Raw genomic sequence first — 20,555 nt, forward strand, 5'->3', positions numbered from 1 at the left:
CTAAGCCCCTGGTGGGCCTGGCATGTCCTGGGCCCATGAGTGAGCGAGAGACAGAGTGAGAGTGAGGCTTTCTGCCATTAAGTCCGGCTTCCTTTAAAAACACCCAAAACAAATAACCCTGCCTCTCTCTACCAAGCCAAACCAGTTTCAGAATGTGCCAGTCAAAGGTACCATCCTTCAGAAAAGCAGAAGTCTGCAGTTTAGCATTAATGGGAACCATTCAGATCTAAACATCCCTCACATCTCTGTGTGCTCCAGCCTGAGTGCTTCTTTCAGCATCTGTTTCTCTCCTCTGGAGCTGCCTTAATTCAGCCACTAGCTCACCTTTGTATCTGCAGGCAGGTCCCCTGCAGCTCGGCCAGCTCTGCCACTGTCTTCTGTAGGTAGACCTCCCAACCTCATGGCCGACCTCCTGATCTTGCAGCAGACTTCTCTGCAGAGCTCCATGTAGACCTCATGGCAGACTTTCAAACCTCTGGGCAGACCTCCTTCCTTGGTTCTTGGCCTGTTCCAATCTTAAATGCTTGGCTCAGAAATTATGGTATGGCCAAACTCCCCCTTTTCCTATGGCGTGTTAGTGTCTGCTGTTTTTGTCAGCCCCTGGTGTCTTTGACTCTCTTTCAACTGCCATCTTTAGTCAGGGCAAGAGTTCCCAGCCATGCACAGGCATCCAGGATGGGCATCCACCCTCGAAGCTCATGCAGTTTCCATGTGAACTTCCCCCCTGGCTGTGTCACAAGTCACTCTGCCAGTGCACGTTCTCACAGTCACATACACAATTTGTAGCTTCTGCAATTCCTCCTTTCAGGAAGGCATGGGCTATTTATCTGCCTTTGTTATGCAATGTGCCTTAAACACTGTACTTTGTGATTTTTGGGTCCCCCCTCCACCTTGTGCCTTTTTAAGGATTTGGGGGTTCCCCTATTTTTAGGGGACCCATGCTCTGTACCCCATTACACTTTTACAAATATTTTCTAATTTTTAGGTGAAATACAGTGTATTAATTTATCTTAATTTGGTTAATTATGAAAATGAAAACTGTTTTCACATATTAGCCATTTATCTTCCTAAACTTCATCCCACCCTCTTTCTTGAACCAACTTTCTTCTTTCCTCCCTCCCTTTGTTCCTCCTTCTTTCCTTCCTTCCTTCCTTCCTTCCTCCTTCTTTCTTTCCTTCCTTCCTTCCTTCCTTCCTTCCTTCCTTCCTTCCTTCCTTCCTTCCTTCCTTCTTTCCTTCCTCCTTCTTTCTTTCCTTCCTTCCTTCCTTTCAATTGCAGATTTATACTCATGGCAGATCCTATAACTGACTTTCATAATGCCCATTCTCCTTTTCTTTTTTAGTGAAACAATTTCAATTTTATTCAGGGCCATCATCTGCTAAATTGAATTACAGCAATATTAACATCACGACTGTATTTCTCAGCTTATCTTGCAGCTGGGGTTGGCCATATGTAGCATCAGTTCTGGCTAATGAGACATATACGGAAGCCTCTGGGATAGACTTTGGGGAAGGCACTTTAAGATGAGGTAGATAAGCCAGTTTGTCTGTTTTGGCTTTTTCCCTGTTCCTTCCTCTTGCTCCTACCTCATTGAAAACTACATTGTCGCAGGCACTTTCACTGTGAGGTGAGGAGATGAAAGCCACCTGCAGGAGGAGCCTGGTCCCCGTGGCAAAATTACAGTATAACAGTCCCAGACAATTTACCTACAGATTTATTTTTACTGGAAAACAATAAAACCTCTATGGCGTCAGCTGTTATAAGTTGGGTGCTTAGTAGGTGCAACTGAAAAAATGTTCTCTGCCCATATTTAATTGTGAAGACTATATTTTGATTATTGATATAAAAGGTCTTTAGGCTTAAAGGGTACAAACACCTTAACAAGTACTGCCAAATATCTTTCAGTTTCTCATTTCTTTACTTTTTATCTTTTTTGTGTGGTCAGTTTCCATATTTAAAAATTCAAATGTCAAATTTATCAGTCTTTTGTTTTATGGTTTCGGCCTCAGTGTCATATTTGGAAAACCATCTCTAGTACAATAATTATTCATTTACATTTTCACTTGAAACTTGGTTTCTTTTATTATGTTAATAAACTAGGATAGCGTATCTACTATTTTCCTCTTCCAGCTCGTGGCAGACATTACTAATTAATTATGACACTCATTCTTAGTGAGCAGCCAAGTAGACGGCAAGTGCTTTTTCAGCACCATCTTCTGGACCTCCACTAACAACCGATAAAGCTTCATGTAGCATAAAAGTTATTTGCCATCCTTTATTTATAGTATTTTGTATTTTAAAAAATTTTATTCCTATAAGCCACCTTAAATAATTCCTTGGACAAGGTAGAACATTAGTAAATAGATAGACTGATTTACTGGTACCTTTAATAATATCGGTCAAGCACCACTGAAGTCAGACAACCTGCAATTACTATTTCATATACCAGAAAAGAAGCTGAAAAGAGACTTTAAAAAATTGTATAGCTTCCCATCTAAAAAGAAGTCAGTACAATTCAAATAATGATATCCTTCAAATGACAAAAATCACTAATCTATCTAAAGGAATCAACAATTACTTAGACAGACATATGTTTTTTGACCTCTTCCTTCCACAATATAGGCTCATGTTTGGATATTCTAAGTGTTTGTGGAGGATCTGGGTCCCTGGGGCATTCAGAACCAGGCCATTTGAATGGGAGGACTTATAGGGAGATGAGCATCTCTGCACAATAGCTCAGAAAATGGAAGTAGTAATCAATGAATTAGAAACAATAAGTACAAATCTTTAAGGAGCAGAAAGTTCTTCAGCAAGATTTGAGGAAATAGAAGTAAGTCGAACATCATCAGTGGTCCCTAAATTATTGAGAGCATGGCATTTGGGGGTCATGGAGATTTTTCTTTGACTTTAAACTTGGCCCATTCCCTTTAGCCTCCCCTTTAACTTGCCCACTTCTTCCTTAACATACAGCAGGCTGATACCTATTGTGATTTCCCTTCTTGCTTTCTCCTTAGAAACCAAACAAAGGGGCACTGCAGTTATGGATGCACATAACACTTAAAGGAAATGATTTTTAAAATATGCATTCTATAGTTACTTTTCAGGTTTAATTTACATTATTGGGTCCTGAAAGGAAATGCCTAGACAACCTCTAAAAGCTTCCCTCTAGCTGGTGTCTGCCACTGAAGATGAGTGGCTGGCTGCTCTGATGTTATTGATGGTGATACCACAGCATAAAGTAGGAAGAAATAAATGGGACTGGGCTTCATTGGTTTAATCTCTAGAAGAATCATGGAGCTAAGAAGAAAGGTTGTGGGAGGGGATCAATAGTTGACGAATGAAAAGAGTCTCAGTCAGTTGGAAAGGGCATTTATTTTCCCGTGACGTAGCAGAATAAATCATTGTAGCATCCCACAACTCAGGGTTGTCTTTTTCAAAATAGCAGACTCTGTTTTTCTTTACCTAAAATCTTTGAGTGCTATAGTACAAATTTTTTTCTCCATTGTATAATCTGGAAAATAGAAATACAACTATCTAAATTGATGCTAGAAGAAAAGCACATCATTGCCGTTGTCTTGATTGAGCATTTAGGTAACCTATAAATTATGTGAAACAATGCTAGGTACTATGGAATCTGTATAATAAAATGTGATTTTTCTTCCCCTCAAGTATTTTCCCTTCAATAAAGTAGCTTATTGCCTACAAGCAACATATGGTCTCTATGTTCTTTTCTATTGAGAAATTTATCTCAAATCATTATGTTTCTTTCACTAATTCTTTGTGTAAGTCAAATTTATCTTCACCTTAGGAGGCCTCTTTGTTGCATGTAACATAAATCAATCTGAGCTATTTTTTGGGTCATTCTACATCTGTCCTTCCCACTCTCCACCCATTCACTGCCGTTTTGGCTAGTGGCTGGTGTCTGCCACTATGTTGCTCTGTGCTCTGGGAGGCTGAGCTCTGTGGACTCATTCTCTTGGATCATCTTATTGATTGACTTGTGCTTGGGTTTGGCAATGGGAGGTGCCATCAGATGTGCATGAGGGCAAGGGAAGAGAAGTCTAGGTATTCATTTCTTCCCTCTGCTCTTCTCTGAACAGCAGCTACATTCCCTTGTCCACAGCTCCCATAGGCCCGGCAGCCCCTTCTGCACTGTTCCAGTTCTTACTGGCTTTCCATATACTCTCCCTTCCCTTATTTCTTAAGCCACAGGTAGTAATGGCTTCCACTGTTGCTCATCTCTGGGTGCCTCACTGTGTTTGTCAGCTTTTATTGTAGCAACACACAGCCCGAACGTTTCAGTAACCCAGACCCACAGACTTTTTTTTTTTTGCACTTGTAATATAAGGACTAGAGGTCAGCTATGGCTCAAATCCTAAGTGTCTTCTCATTCCTGATTCCAGGCTGAAAGAATATGATGTTTTCATGACAGAAGGTAGAACCTCAAGAGTCCAATCCAAATCCCACAATTACATGTAAAGGGTCTCATTAGAAGGGCAAAGGGCAAGTCTGTTCACCTCCAAGTGGCCAAAGCATGTAACATGGCCAAGCCTGAAGTCAAACAAGTGAGGACATGTACTTCTCCTACAGGATTCTCAGACTCTCTGGGCGACCTTTAATTCTGCTAGACCTTGGACTGATACTGTTTCCTATAGAAAAAAACCCAAACATTTATTACAATGATATATAGAGCAGTCTCGCTGAACCCAAAGGCAGGGATTGCAGCCAGCCTCCAGAATGAACCAGAAAGAGAGGCTTGAGAATTTTCAGGACTTTCTCTTTTTTAAATTTTTTATTGTTTACACTATTACGATTGTCCTCACTTTTACCCCCTTTGCCCCTAGTCCTTTCTGTTTGTGTCCCTGTTTCCCTTTCTGGAGATAGCTTCATTTTCTTCTTTACCTACATGTCGGTAAACATTGTGGCCAAGAGTTCCTAAGTGTAATATTCCATGATGAATTGTCTTTTGAGCCAACTCTAAATTCCCCGAGAAAGCTACAAATTGGCCCAGTGTGCAAGAGATGCTCATTCCCAGTGCTACTGAAAGAATCCGATGGGCAAGGTCATGTTGTACAAAATAGCTGCTGGGATCCAGCAATGTCACGGCACTGATTATGCCAAAGTAAAATTAACAGGAGAAGAAGGGGTTGGCAAGACCACCCACTAGGTGTTTGTCACATCTAGACATAATTTTTTGTCATCGGTTTTTCTATGTGATCATAGTTTGTTAAATGGCATTTATTAACTAAATAAAATTACTTTGTTTAATGAAATATCTATTCTCTACTTAAAAGAAATACAGGCGTTATAATACAAAGTTGTCTCTTTTTTTTCTTTTTTTGTAAGTATTATATATTTTTTAATGCCAGATAGTAACTCTGAATTTTTATCTTCTCCCAAATATAGAAAGAAAGATTACAGCTGAAGTAGACATCTCTCTGAAGACACCTGAGAAGCCAAACATCCTTTCTAGTGGCATATATGACTTTAAGCCTGGTAATAAGGACATTTTCACTGATACCAGGTAATTTTGGAGGGGGGGATTTTAAAGAAAAACAATGAAGTGTAATTATGTGCAATTACATATGTCTTTTGGCTTTATATGGCTTTCATATGTCTACACTGTATAAAATTGTTAGCAAAAAGTAATAAAAAGAGTATTGTATTTTAAAGTTTTCATCATCCCTTACTGCTTAGAATCAGTGTAATATTTATTTTCACCTCAACACCACTATGAACCATGTATTATAATTCTATTTTGTAGATGAGAAAACCTAAGATCAAGGTCAGATGGATATTAAATGGTAGATTCAAGACATAAATCCAGGTTGGACTAATTCCAAAGTCTTTGCTTATTTGTAAAGTATCCAGGATGATATCAGATTCATAGTAGACATCAATTAACATTAGCTTCCTTTCCCTGTAAAGACTCTTGTGCCTCTAAAATATTATGATTTGAATCATTCTTTCAGTATGTAAGCAGAATGGGATTATGACTGTGATAGTTTCCATTTGGTTCACTAGATGCCACAGGGGTTCTGAGAGTGAGTTAGCTTCCCAAACTCGATGAGGAGCAGGTTCTGAGCCAGATCCTTTCAATTAAGATTTATAATTTCTGCTTTGACCCACCAAATTCTGCAAAATTATTTTCTATTTCAGGGATTAGAATAATTCTACCAAACCTCTATTTGTCATAGAGTAAATGACAAAAGGAGAGAAGGCAGAGGGTGACCCTTGCTCAGATAATCCTGTGGGTATTTCAGTTTTTGAGTTTCTATGGAGCCACACACTGTTTCTTACATGATTTGCTTAGGAAATGTTCTTAGTGTCTTTTAATTCCATTCAGACTTTTTTAATACATAAGATACAAAGGTATATTTATATATTACTATAGTATGCATAATTACAATTACATGAAATATATGTGTATGTGTATATATATATTTATGAATGTATACACACATTCATATATGGGGATAAAGGTGGAAAGAAAAATAAAAGAATAAATATGTTTAATTTATTAGTGATGGTGTTATGGGTAGTATTTTTAAATTTTTGACATTAGAAAGTGATTTATTTAATTTAAACAGGAAACAATAATCAACTAATGCATCGTAATGTTTCGACTAACCAGAATACACACGAATGCAAGCATCCTGGATAACTAAGGAAAAAGTTTGTAATCATTTAAAACACTTCAAAATATATTAATTTATCTGTACCAGTATACAAAGGAAGGTTTTACTCTAGTTTTCCTCTGGAGAGGGAAGCAGAGTGGCTATAGAATAGTGGGGGAAGGAGAGCTACCATGTTGGCACCTTTGGAATTATGATTCCATTTAAATGTGTTACAAACAACAAAAAAATAAGGATAGAAAAGGAAACATATGTTTCTCACCTGTCTTTGTAGGTGAAGTAGAATTTATATGCTTCTTAATTTGCTGTTTTATTGTCTTTTAAGAATTCTCCACCTCTATTTTATGTGGTTTATTTGTGAAACAAATGTTTTTAAGTAAATGACTCTCTATAATACCTTCTAATGCAACTTACCATCATGTATATATTTAATGGCAATAGTTTTATCTGGGCATTATGGGACATTCAAAAAAGTATAAAACGTGATTTCTAACTTTGGCGAACTTACTTTTTTGATGATAGAACACCTGAAAATGTATAAAAAGTGAGGCAAGCTAAAAGTTGTGCATATGAAATTATTACTGCAATGCCCAGAATTGACTGAAAGAAATAATTCAAATAGATGGGTGAGCATAGAGAGGGAAGACTTGATACAATGTTTGCGTTAGTTAGGTCATACTGAGGTGCAGAAATAAATCCATCCTAGTAATTCAGTGACTGAAAGAATATGTTTATTTCTCATGTAGCTGTCTAGAGGGGGCTTTGCTGAGCAGAGTGGTTCTCTTTCATGGTCAGAAATATACCCAAATGGGCTTTGCCTCCTTCACTGTGCAGCATCTCAGGTTCCTCAGGGCATCACTCTGAGACCACCAAAGGGGAAGAGCACAGAGAGCATGAGGGTGCTTTTATAGGAGTCTGTAAATATGGGTCTCTATATATGAGTTCTGGAAGCTTGTGTATCCTCTCTCCTCCTGTTCCATTACTGCAGCTCACAACAAGGCCACATCTCACCACATGAGACAGGGGCATGCAACCTAGTTAGCTGGACACACAACTGACCTTTCCATTGCAATGGAAGAAGGAGGCTCCATTCTGGTGGACAGCTGACAGTCTCTATCACAAATAAGGAATATCAGTGATTTGGAAGAACCAAGGAGGAAGGGAAAGAGTGGCTTGACCCAGCAGGAAGAACAGTAAGAATCACCAAGCCATTAAACCTCATCTGGCCTCTTTTATCTGATAAACAAAACTTATTCTAGATGATTTCTAAAATTTTTTCCAGTATTTCAGGTTCTGAGGTTCTGTGGTTCTGTGAGCTAACATTCAATTGGCGTAGTATTCAGCCGGGGCAATGCGTTTGTGTTGAAAATGGTACAAGATAACCCATTACGTGGGTAGAGTGGGGTCTTGAATAGTCACTGTATTGCACTGGAGATTTTTTAGAAATCAAGTGACAGATATTGAATAAGTACCTCCTACATAGCTGGCACTTTGCCAGGTACTGTGGAGGGCACAAAGAAGTTAACCCAGTTTTTTGGAGAATAGATTACACACTACCTACAGGGAAGCTGAGTTGGATGAAGAAGAGAGAGAAGACTGGAAATGAAGAAGGATGGGATGTGTTTCCAGGGCTAGAGACTTCACCGTATTGGGTAGGAGATGCAGGTGAAAATGAAATTACTCTTGAATATCATCTATACAATTTTTATAAAGAAGAAACCTCTTAACATGAGTTTGTTTCTCTGTGATTTATCTCTTACAATTCTTCAATTGTGAGATTAAATTTCCATTCATTGAAAGTTCTGATTAATTAACTTGGTGTTAACTATATATAGTTTCACTGCAAGTAAAAATGTGTAACTCTGCCTTCAATTTTATAGACCAATTAATTAAGATTCTTTATGAAGTAGAATCAGACCTTTAGGGAATTAAGACATTTCACACAAACCTATTTCTATGAAAATACATTATCAGGTGTCTTAATCACTTGAAAACTCTGCCAAATGTAGTATCCAACTGTTAATTTTTAGCCAATCATATCTCTAATACCCAGGACTCTTATCTTGAATATAATGGCTCTATCCTGACTTTATTTTTTCATTTTAGATTTTAAGAATTTTGTGTTTTTAGAGAAGTTACAATCCTCAAGATTTTGGAAAGAGAGCATTTCCAGCCATTTTCATGTTTAGTTTTGGCTTCTGGAGTATGTCTTGATATCAACTCACTGCAGTTACTTTTGTTTCGTCTTGAAAATCTGCTTTAATTTAGCCATCTTATGTAACATAAGGCCTGGGACTAGGAGTCAGGAGACCTGCATTGCATTTGGGTCTGTCACTCATTGCTGGGCATATTCTTTACTCTGATGGGGCCCCAGTTTTATTTGTCTGTCAAAGGAGGGGGTTGAGCTGAACGACAGTGTGGGCTGCACTCTCTTTGCAAAATTGCTCTTCTAGATGGGTTGATCACTTTTCTTTATTTGGTTCACAATCTTTTAGTTTAATTTTATTTTTAAAAGGGTCCATTCTTTTAACTTTTTTTTGGAAGTATTGTCAGAAGTCCACATAACCTAGTGTGCTTATTTATGATGTAGATTCTTAATTTCTATAGCACAGTCACTCAATCAGACTTTCTAGGGAAGTGTTTCTCAGTTTTTAATATTTATAGAAGCCACACAGGGATTTTATTAAAATGCAAACTGTAATTCAGTGTGTTCTGCGGTAGGACCTGAGATTCGACATTTCTAACAAGCTTACAGGTCATATTGGTGACCTGCGGACCTCATTTTGAATAGCCGTAATGGCAGCCCCAACCCAGCAGAGCCGTCTCTTGAATGGGGACAGATTTAGCCCAATGTGGAATGTTTAAAATGGAGCAATCATGCTTAAAATGTAGCATATAGCATGTAATCTGGGTCATATGAAGTAAAGAAGAAAAGGGTTATAAAAGTGCTTACTCATTTGTGTGGCGATGAGTAAAAAGATTGTTTCTGCTGAGGGGTGAAAAGGTCTTCAAACGAGTTTGCTGTCTAGTAAACAGCAGGCCTCCAGGGACCCTGACAAGATGCTCAACACCTCCCTGAGGATTGCATTGCTGCTACTGTTGTTTCTGTTGTTAAGTTTTGAAAAGATTTTATTGAGGTATCTTGACATATGACATTATATTCATATCAGGTATATAATACATTAATTTAATTCTCATTTTAAAGGGTCTGTTCTTTTTAATTTGAACAATTGGCGATTTGGTGTAAGATTGTCTCACATGAATGTCCTTTGCCTCCGTGGCAGTACTCAAAGGCAAAAATGGTTTTGTAGAAATGTGTGCATTTGCGTGTTTAAATGGAATCTGATTTATAGTGAGCCAGCACCACTGCTGACAATTATGTAGGCTTTGAAATGGAGTTGTGACAAAAAATATATGTGGCATATGTTCTACTCCCATTTAAAAGTATGCCTAGGGAAACTTTCCTCTTTTTTAAAGCCTTGCTAAAATGTAAGACTCGTGTAAACTGATTTATTGTTTTTTCCTTGCATCTTGCATGGATATAATGTTTTTATCACTCAACTTTTGAACATAAGATGGCTTTAAATCGCATTTCATATTGTAATAATAATAATCGTAAAGGCAACTCACACTATGGAGTTCTTCCTACATGCCAGGCTGTGTGCCAAGTGCTTTATATGAATTATCCTTTTACTCTACTTTATATCCCCACGGCTGAGCTGCTCTGTTTAATATGTACGTATGGAGAATCTTAATGCTCAGTTGGTATCGCACACACACATACATGTAATAAACACTTGTGAGGAAAAAACAACCAAGAATAGTCTTTTAAAAAGTACCCTGAAGTCATGTGACAGATTTAGCAAATTCTTTTTATTTACATAGAAATGTGTACACATACTTTCTCTGTACACAGAAAATTCTAAGTATATATACATATATGGTTCCCACATAATTTACAACAAACAGTATTTTAATCTTGTTTCTAGATGAAAATTAAAAAAAGCCTCAAAATATTTCACACCAACCACAAAATTGCAATAGCCTCTGAGGAACTCAGAGCAAAAATTTCAAGCGTGTACTACCACACACTAAGCCTAGTACAATTTTTACAAAAGACAAAAATCAAACACTGTGCAGATAGCAGGAAAAGGAAAGGGATGGAGACGCAAAATAGGGAACAGAGCTGTTGGCATTTTCAGTGATGTGGTGAGAGCATTTTTGTTGGTTGAGACTGGTTTTCCTTTAGTCCTCAATTTAATGTTTTACTTTAACTGATATTTTACAGATGAGAACGGGGGAAATGTTAACATATAAAAGTTAACGTGTAAAAAAATGTTATCATTCCATGAGTCTTACAAGTTCTAGAAACCCTTTTACTGGTCACTCAGACTCTCGTTCCATGCTTACTGCGCGATCGCCCAGTTCTACAAACCAGGATGACTGTCCACCCCCTCAGGACACGTGGGAAGACATGACTGGGAAGAAACATTAATTTGTAAATAGTTTCAAAAGCCTGGTGAGTCAAGTGTCTTGGTTACTAGCACTTAATGATAATTGCTAATGTTTAAATATATTCTTTATTTCCACATCGAACTTGACTCTTCACTCAAATAATTAACAATGCAAGGAGAACTTAACCTGGAAGGCTAGAAATAATGAATCCATAATTCTGGAATCTCTTCCTTCCACTTCAAATTTTTCTCCCATTGTAGCCTAGGAGACAATCATTTCTCTCCATTTCAGGGTTGTTCCACACATGTATATAAAACTTGTACTCCCAAATGAATACAATGAGGGTATAGATTATAGGGAGAATATAGATTTATGACATTTTTACAATCCCTCACAGCACTGAATTTGGCAAAAGAATCTAAAAACATCGTGATATTCATTATTGTTGAATTTACTTATATCCAGATTTGCTTTCCCAATACACCACTATTACTCCTCAGATGAGACTTATAAGGGCGGTGACCAACATTGGGCTAAGTGTTTAAATCCCATTCGCTCAACTCTAGCTCAGACAATGATGTATTTAGTTCTACTGTGGCACTGTAACTTCACACATGAGTATTGAAACAAATTTTACCCTTTCATCTCTCATATCAGTAACAGCACAAATGTGGGGGGAAAGACAGCAATAAAAAAAGAACTTGATGTCAGAAATGCAATTCATCTATCAAAGAGAATTTTTTCAGTTACTTTACTGAATCTGCTATTTTTAGGATAACCTTCCAAAACATATTTCAAGGCAGGCTCAATTCAAGAGCAATGTTTATCACATGCATAGTTCAATTCTTCCTCGTTACATGTTGCTTCCACTGATGCTTCTTTGAGAGAAACAACATTTTGAGAACTTAGCCATCCCACATGAAAGTGATGGCTTCATAAACAGTTTGACTCTTTACATTAAGGTACTTATGATCAAAACAAACACACTTCACACTTAAAGAGTTTTCTTTTACTTTTCTTTTTTTAAATTCATAAACCTATTAGGGAGCTAAGGTTCACCGCCAGAGACAAAAGGGATCCTTCACCATGAACAGCTCGCTTCGTTCTTGGTCATTCTATTTAAATATACATCCGTCCCTCATTTCTGTCACTGTGGAAAGATTCAGCCAGAAGATAAGTAAGGAGTCTCACTATGGTAGTTATAGTCAGGACAGACCTTTTGCACAAGTTTATAATCAACACTGTAAAAGGCAATGTAAATGCAAATGACTTTGAAGGGCTTGGAGCACAGCCAGGACACATGGCTTTGAGTCTGCTCCTGGTAGCAGATCTTCGATGGGTCAAAGTTGCACAAGGCCGTCTTCTTCGCCCGATCTGTTTTTTCATACTCAATGCGACAATTAAAAGATTTGGATTCCTTGGTCTCCAAGGAAGACTGTGGGGAAACTTCAAATTCCACCACTTTGGAGGGGGGTACCAAACTTACTGAAACATTGCCCAGGCCTGTGGAATTGTGTCGGAAATAAACACTAAAGGTTCCATTTCCATGGTCGACTATTTTTCCTGTGATCAAGAGGTTGAGTTTAACTGTTTTAATGTTGGAATGAAAGTCGCCCCATCCAAACATTTTCTTAAATTTTCCCGTTTTTACTATGGGCCTCCGCTTAGTTCTTGCCAATGGCTCCTGAACCTCCGTGATGTTGGCCAGCCAGTCCCAGAAGTCTTCCATGCTCTCCGCATAGGCCACGTGTCCGGGCTTTGGGACTGGAGACTGTTTAACAAACAGGCGCAGAGGACTGATGATCCTTGAGTGAACCACATTCCCGACCAATGTCCCTGGAGCGTCTTTGTCATCCCAATCCAGCCCCTCTGTGGCATGCACCACCTTTTTACTGTCACAAAATAACTGTGTGAAAAGAAAAAAGAAATAAATTTCAGGTTAGGCTTTGAGCATACACATTCTATAAAGCCAAAACACAAAGGAAATTCTTGAAATAAAATTTTGATTCTTGCTAAATAGCATTTTACACAGCTGGCTCAGCAGTGTAATGAGAAGAGCATTTAATTCGAGCAGTGTGAATCTGTGGGTACAAAATTTAAAATGATGAAATTAAGAAGAAAGAGTTTCATTTTAATGGCTTCACGTAATTTTAGTCTCTGTTTCCTAATCCTTATACTTCTATCTTTCCAGATGAGGTAAGTAATATATTTTGGCCTCTTATTTAATAAAAACATTAAATTTGTGATATTCTCTCTTTTAGGTAGAAGACAAAGCCAGAATGCTGAAAGTTTGTTTCAAGGATCTACAAACCATCTGAATATAAAATATTAACAAGTTTTAAATATATTTTGAAATATTAAGGATGTTATTATATTCAAGTGCTTATGTTATATAATTTCATAGCTTTTGATATAATTCCATTTCAAACTCTGTAACAAAAAAGAGCATGACTAATAATAGAAAGTTCTATAGAAGTTTTAGTTGAAAAATATAATTTCAAATTTAGTTACCTTTATAGAAACAAATAGATTAGAAATGCATAATTTGAATTAATAGCCTATACATGATGCAGTAAATTTTATTACGAATGAATTCTACTTTGAAAGATAGAAGTGCTAAGAAAGAGTTACGTGCATGTGGTTTATAGATTCCACAGTATTTTGGTTTAAATCATACCCACTTTACATAGCACTTTATGTACATTTCATTTTTCTTTTTATTTTTTTATAGTAGTGTAAAAGTCCTCATGATTTCTAAAAATCATTTAGTTATGTCAATATGGATTCTGAGGCACAGAATTGTACTACATGAAACTGTTGCCTGGAGTGAATATTTATAAATGAGTTATAAAGTCTGGAAAATAGAGGTTTCTAGTGGAAACACAGATAGCCTCTTATCTTTAATGGAACAAACCACGCCGGTAATGATTCTCGGGAAAACTGTCAGCATGATGGAAAGGATGAGGAAGAAGTGAAGCCGTGTTCACGTACTGTTTCTTCAGCTCCTTCAAACTTGGCAAAGCACCTGGTGAAACTAGTCTCAGATTATTGTAAAAGTTATTGCTTTCAATCCAATTTTGAAAAAAAAGACATAGCCTGAATTATATATATTGTACTCAACTACATGGTAGAGTTTAATAACACAAGGCTATCTTTTTTACGTTCATAAAAGCTTAGAAGGTCAAATTCTAAGAGCTTTGAAAAAAAGTGTATTCACTTATACCTTGTCCCTAAGATCACTGAAGAGTAGGAATCTGAGGACTCAAATGTATGTGTGGGTTTTCTTGCAATTGGGTTTGGGAGGAGGAGTTTGGCCCCTTTGATTAATTTCCTGGAGACTTTTCTTCCTCATGCATAGTATCTTTTATGATTCTTTTCTTTTTACTTAAATTACTGGGGTTAGGCAGAAGGGAAAATTGATATGATGTACATTCTTACTAGTTTGAGAAGTTAAATCCATACTACCTCTTCTTAGGGACTTACACATCCTGAGTTGATACTTTTTTCTCTCTCCAGATGTTGAAAGGCTAGCATATTCATTAGGAAATGAGGGATCTGTCTCAAAATATTTGGGTATTTTTGATATTGTAACCAGCTTTCTGATTTTGAATGGTGTTTGTTATGACGTGCACAAACCTCATTCAAATCAATTGGTAATAGTCTGTGCAGTTAGTGCTGGCTCCAGTTATGACTTGTGTCTCCTGAGAACTGATGCAGCCTGGTCCAAATGATGTGTCCTGGCTTCTCTCCAGTGAGAGATCCAAGGACACACAGGCATATAAGGAACCTCTTGGTGATTAAGGTCCACTTTCTCTTCTCTGTGATTATGATTCTTGTTGCACAGAGTCTATTATCTACTTGTCACCTGTTTCCAGTATTCTATGAGCTCTGCCTTGCTTGCTCAGTAGTAACAGACATACCTCCCACTTGCTGAGAATTATTGGTATATAAGAACTTTTCCTTGACCTCCTGGCTTCTACAACCCTATTTGGAAAACTTCCTAGCCTCTTCCCTCATTCCTGCCTTAATTTCTGTTTCATAGGGTAAATCCTTTCTGACATTAAAAAATAAAAACCTCACTCACGGATACATTTATTGATTTTACAGAGAGAAGAAATGGCCTGGGGAGAGAGAGAGAAAGAAAAAGAGAAAGAGATGGGGAGAGAGAGAAATATATCAATGTGAGAGAGAAACATCGATCGGTTGCCTCCCATACACAACCTGACTGGGATCAAACTCTCAACTCAAGTATGTGCCCTGACCAGAAATTGAACCTGTGACCTTTAGGTGCATGGGATGACACTCTAATTAATTGAGCCACACTGGCCAGGTTGCTTTTTGCCATTTCTTCTTTTAGCTTGGTTGTTTTTTTTTTTTTTTTTTTAAACTCATGTCCTACCTTTACACACATTCTGCTAATTAAATATTTTTTCACTCACAAGTATAACAACAATCTTTGCTACAAGCAGCAACATGCTCTTTTCGTTTTCTTAAAATGTTTGTTTTACATTACACATTTTCCTGCATTTTTTCTGCCTGGATCTTTTTTTATTTTTTATTTAGCACATTGCCTGATTTTCTCCTTACTTTTCTGTTATGGAAAAATCTATAAACATTGAACCCATCATTCAAGAACAAATTAATTTCCAATCATGAAGTTAACTGGTATTGGTGCATTTTGGAATACATGACAGATCCCATTAGCAGACAGATATTATGAGATTCTACTCTTATCTCTAGGACTTCTGTGGTGGTTCTGAGATTATTTGATGATAATAACAAAAAATGGCCACTTACTGAGACTTTTAAAAAAATTTGATGATTTTCTTTGTACTAATTTGTATTGTAACAACTTGACCCAAACATATGTTACTCATCCAAAGAAATATGAGTGTAAAAAAAAATCTAAGTTTATCAAACAGCTAAATTACAAGTGGTTATTTTCTTTTAGAAGATCTCCTTAACTCTTCAGAAGATTCCCCATATGAGAATTTAAAATGAAATTTGATTTCTAAAAAATAATTTTAACACAATACTTTTCAGGTTCAAACCTGCTGAAAAAGCCCTTGATTTTAAGATTGGCCTATATAAAAATAATGAAATTTAACTGACAGCACACATCTATAATTGTGCTCTGTTCAGTGAAAACACTCACTGACAGTTTCTTAGATGAGAAGTACATGTATATATCCTTTTATTGGCCCTAGACATTTCTCACTTGCTTCAACAGCAAACATTAAATAAGTTGAGAAAAAGCTGCATATAACTTCATCTACTCATTATTTTAAAATACATGGACAGTACTCACAAATATTGATTTCTATATCTAGAGCCAAATCTCAAAAAACTATCAGATAATGATGTATAATAAAAAGTGTAAATATATTCCTAGTTGTCTTAAAAAGCTGACTATTGCACCTACTTTCCCAACTTCCCCTGCCATTGATATAACTTGTTCAGCCTTCCCCCTGGAGTATTTTTCTCAAAACGTGTGCATCAGTATTGAGAGGGTACCTTCTCCTATGGTTGTATGTGCTAAGACCCAAAGGCTCATGCTTACTGGGGTTGGATGAATCATAACCCAGTCCCTACACATCCACACACTCCCAGTATGGAAGTAGCATAGTAGAAAAAGCATAGGACTTAGTGCTTGAGGACTCATCACCCCTCGCTTAAGTGTTTGACATGAACCCCAGTATTTTTCACCAATATGTACTTTGCTGATTGATTGTAAGGACTAACCAAAAGAATGAGTGGAAATTATTAAACCCAATCTCTGGCAAAAGGCATCCAATGATTGATGGTCCTTGCATGGTCAAATGGATAGTCCCATGTCTTCTATTTAAAAATTGTATCTTTTTCAATTTCTTTCTTCAGGGTCTTAAAATTATCCATGAACTTCCACTTATTTGTATCTTTTTTCAATTTTTTTTAATGTCCTATAATTTTTCAAGTACAGGTCTTTTACATCCTTGGCTAGGCTTATTCCTAGGTATTTTATTCTTTTTGTAGCAATTGTGGATGGGATTGTTTCCTAATTTCCCTTTCTGTTACTTCATTATTGGCATATAAAAATGCCACTGATTCTGGGATAATAATATTGTATCCTGCTACTTTGCTGAATTCATATCAGTTCTAGTAGTTTCTTGGTGGAATCTTTGAGATTCTATCTGCAAATAATGATGGTTTTATTCTTCCTTTCCAATGTGGATTCCTTTTATTTCTTCTGTTTGATTTCTATGGCTAGTATTTCCGAGACTGTGTTGAATATGAGAGGTGAAAGCAGACATCATCATTCCCGATCATAAGGGGGATGTCTGTAGTTTTTGCCCATTGAGTATGATGCTGGCAGTGGGTTTGTCATATATGGCCTTTATTATGTTCATGTATGTTCCCTATAATCCCATTTTGCTGAGAGTTTTTATCACAAATACATATTGGATTTTATCAAACACATTCTCTGCATCTATTGATATGATTATGTTTTTTATTTTTCAATTTGTTTATATGGTGAGTCACAGTTATCAATTTGTGAATGTTGTACCAACCTTGCATTCCCAGAATAAATCCTACTTGATCATGTTTTATGATTTTTTCGACGCATTGCTGTATTTGGTGTGCTAATATTTTATTGAGGATTTTAGTATCTATGTTCATCAAGGATTTTGGCCTATAATTTTTTCTTAGTAGTGTCTTTATCTGTTTTTGGAATTAGGATAATACTGGCCTCATAAAATGAGTTTGGGAGCCTTCCCACTATCCAAGCAATCTATAGATTCAATGCAATTCCTATTGAGATTCCAATGATATATTTCACAGAACTCTAATAAATATTTCAAAAATGTATGTGGAACCACAAAAGACCTCATATAGCGACAGCCATCCTGGGAAAGAAGAAAATAGTTGGAGGAGTCACACTACCTAACATCAAACTATACTACAAAGCCATAGTAATTAAAACAGCATGGTAGTGGCATAAAAACACACATATAGATCAATTGAACAGAATAGAGAGCCCAGAAATAAACTCACACCTTTATAGTCAATTAATATCTGATAGAGGAAGCACATACAATGGGCTAAAGATAGTTGATTCAATAAATAGTGTTGGGAAAATTGGACAGATATGTGAAGAAAAATGAAACTAGACCACCTTCTTACACTGCACAAAGAATAAATTCAAAATAGATCAAAGACTTAAATGTTAGACCAAAAGCATAAAGATCCTAGAAGAAAACATTGGCAGTGAAATCTTGGACCTTGTTGTAGCAACTTTTTATTGGACATATCTCCCCTGGCAAGGGAAACAAAAGAAAAAATAAACAAATGAGTATTTTTCCAAGAAAGGAAATCAACAAAATTGAACCCACAGAATGGGAGAACATATTTGCTGATACATCTGATAAGGGGTTAATATCCAAAATTTATAAGGAACTTACAAAACTCAACACCAAAAAAACATACAACCCAATTAAAAAATGGGCAAAGGACCTGAATAGATACTTCTTCAAGGAGGACATACAGAGGGCCCAGAGACATATGAAAAGATGCTCAGTATCGCTACCTATCAGAGAGACACAAATTAAAACCACAATGAGATATCACCTCACACTGGTCAGAATGGCCGTCATAAACAAAATAACAAACAACAAGTGTCAGAGAGGTAGTGGAGAAAAGGGAACCGTAGTGCACTGTTGGTGGGATTGCAGACTGGTGCAACTGCTATAGAAAATAGTATGGAATTTCCTTAGAAAACTAAAAATGGATCTGCCTTTTGACCAGGCAATTCCACTGCTAGGATCATACCCTAAGAACCCTGAAACACCAATCCAAAAGAACCTATGCACTCCAATGTTCACAGCAGCACAATTTACAATAGCCAAGTGCTGGAAGCAACCTAGGTGCCCATCAGTAAATGAATGGATCAAAAAACTATGGTACATTTACACAATGGAATACTATGCAGTAGAAAGAAAGGAGCTCCTACCTTTACAACAGCATGGATGGAACTGGAAAGCATTATGCTAAGCAAAATAAGCCAGGCAGTGAAAGACAAATACCATATGATCTCACCTTTAACAGGAACCCAATCAGCAAAACAAACGAACAAGCATAATATAACCAAAGACACTGAAATTGAGAACAGGCTGACAGTGACCAGAGGGGAGAGGGGAGGGGATAATGGGAGAAAAGGGTGAAGGGTTTTCAGGAACAATTATAAAGGACACATGGACAATAACGGGGTGGGGGGGTGTAGAAATGGGAGGGAGGTGAGGAGGGCTGGGGGTTGGGTTGGGGTGGTGGGAAAAGGCAGAGAACTGTACTTGAACAACAATGAAATTAAAAAAAAGACTCATGGACACAGACAACAGTGTGGCAATTGCTGTGGGGAGGGGGTATAATGGGACTAAATGGTAATAGAAGAAATACAATAAAGATTAAATTAAAAGAAGGAAAAAAAAAACATTTTATGAATCCTCAGGCCTCCAGGAAACTGATCACGGTTAATCAAAAAAAGGATTCAGTGCCATGTTATACATTAATGACTGAGTAGAAATCAACCTTCTCAACCCCAGAACATCTGTTAAATTTTTCCTCATGTTTCCAGTGTCACTGGCATCTGACTTGTATCCAGATTGCAGGCACAAGGAGAGCTCTCTTTGCCAACAAATAGTGTTTGTGGATTTTTGATTCCAACCTACCAAATTAGTCAGCAAAGGAAACTGAAAATGTTCCATGTCTGGCAGGTGCCCTTATTCTTTAGCAGAAAATTTCTAGGCTATAACCTGGTGTCCTGGACTATAGATGGTAACATTCTGTTACATGTTTTCTATGAAACACATGCCTGCATCCCACTGGTTACTTGCATACCTGCTAAGATTGTCTATGCTAATATCAGTATCACTGATGTCTTTGTCCCATCATATTACAAAAATAATGCAAAAAATATTTAACCACAAACACAAAATGGAGTTTTAAAAAGGGAGGAAAAGAGGAATTGCTGTGCTTTATCTATTTGAACATTCCCTGATTTCAACACATTTATCAAAGTTTAAGTAATTTATGTCTTGGCAGGGTGTATCAATTTTACAAAGCACACACATTAGCTAGATACAATGATATCATATTAGCTTTTTCTGCATCTACAGTGGAGCTCGAAAAGATTAATAAAAGCTCAACCCTTCATCAATTAAATGAAGAAGGTGGAAGAAAGGGAGTAGAGGAAGAAGACTATTTCATTTCAGTTCTTTTGTTTTACTGGGAGAAAAGATGACAGGTTCAAATCATTCATCATAACAAGCTAGGGTTGAATTTCACTGATAATTAAATGCATTTTCTCCCCAAGAGGCAGAGAAGCTGCAATGAATTCTACAGTGGCATATGTGAGAATGGTCATGAATTATGATGATAATTTATAAACTAAAATGCATCTTCCTCTGCAAGTACTATATTAGAACATCCTTC

The 20,555-nt window shown here is 37.0% G+C and overlaps 1 protein-coding gene across 1 annotated transcript in view; it reads right to left on the reverse strand.

Moving 5' to 3' along the window:
• Nucleotides 1-10,559: 10,559 nt before the first annotated feature.
• The window catches only part of NXPH2 (neurexophilin 2), a 125,155-nt gene continuing 115,159 nt past the window's right edge, over nt 10,560-20,555 (reverse strand). The window contains exon 2 of the mRNA XM_045203110.2: nt 10,560-12,996. Within this exon, the coding sequence (XP_045059045.1) occupies nt 12,253-12,996 (744 nt within the window). The 3' untranslated portion in view covers nt 10,560-12,252. The remainder of the gene's footprint in view (nt 12,997-20,555) is intronic.

The sequence above is a fragment of the Desmodus rotundus genome, chromosome 2 (assembly GCF_022682495.2).
Source record: "Desmodus rotundus isolate HL8 chromosome 2, HLdesRot8A.1, whole genome shotgun sequence".
Classification (NCBI taxonomy): Eukaryota; Metazoa; Chordata; class Mammalia; order Chiroptera; family Phyllostomidae; genus Desmodus; species Desmodus rotundus.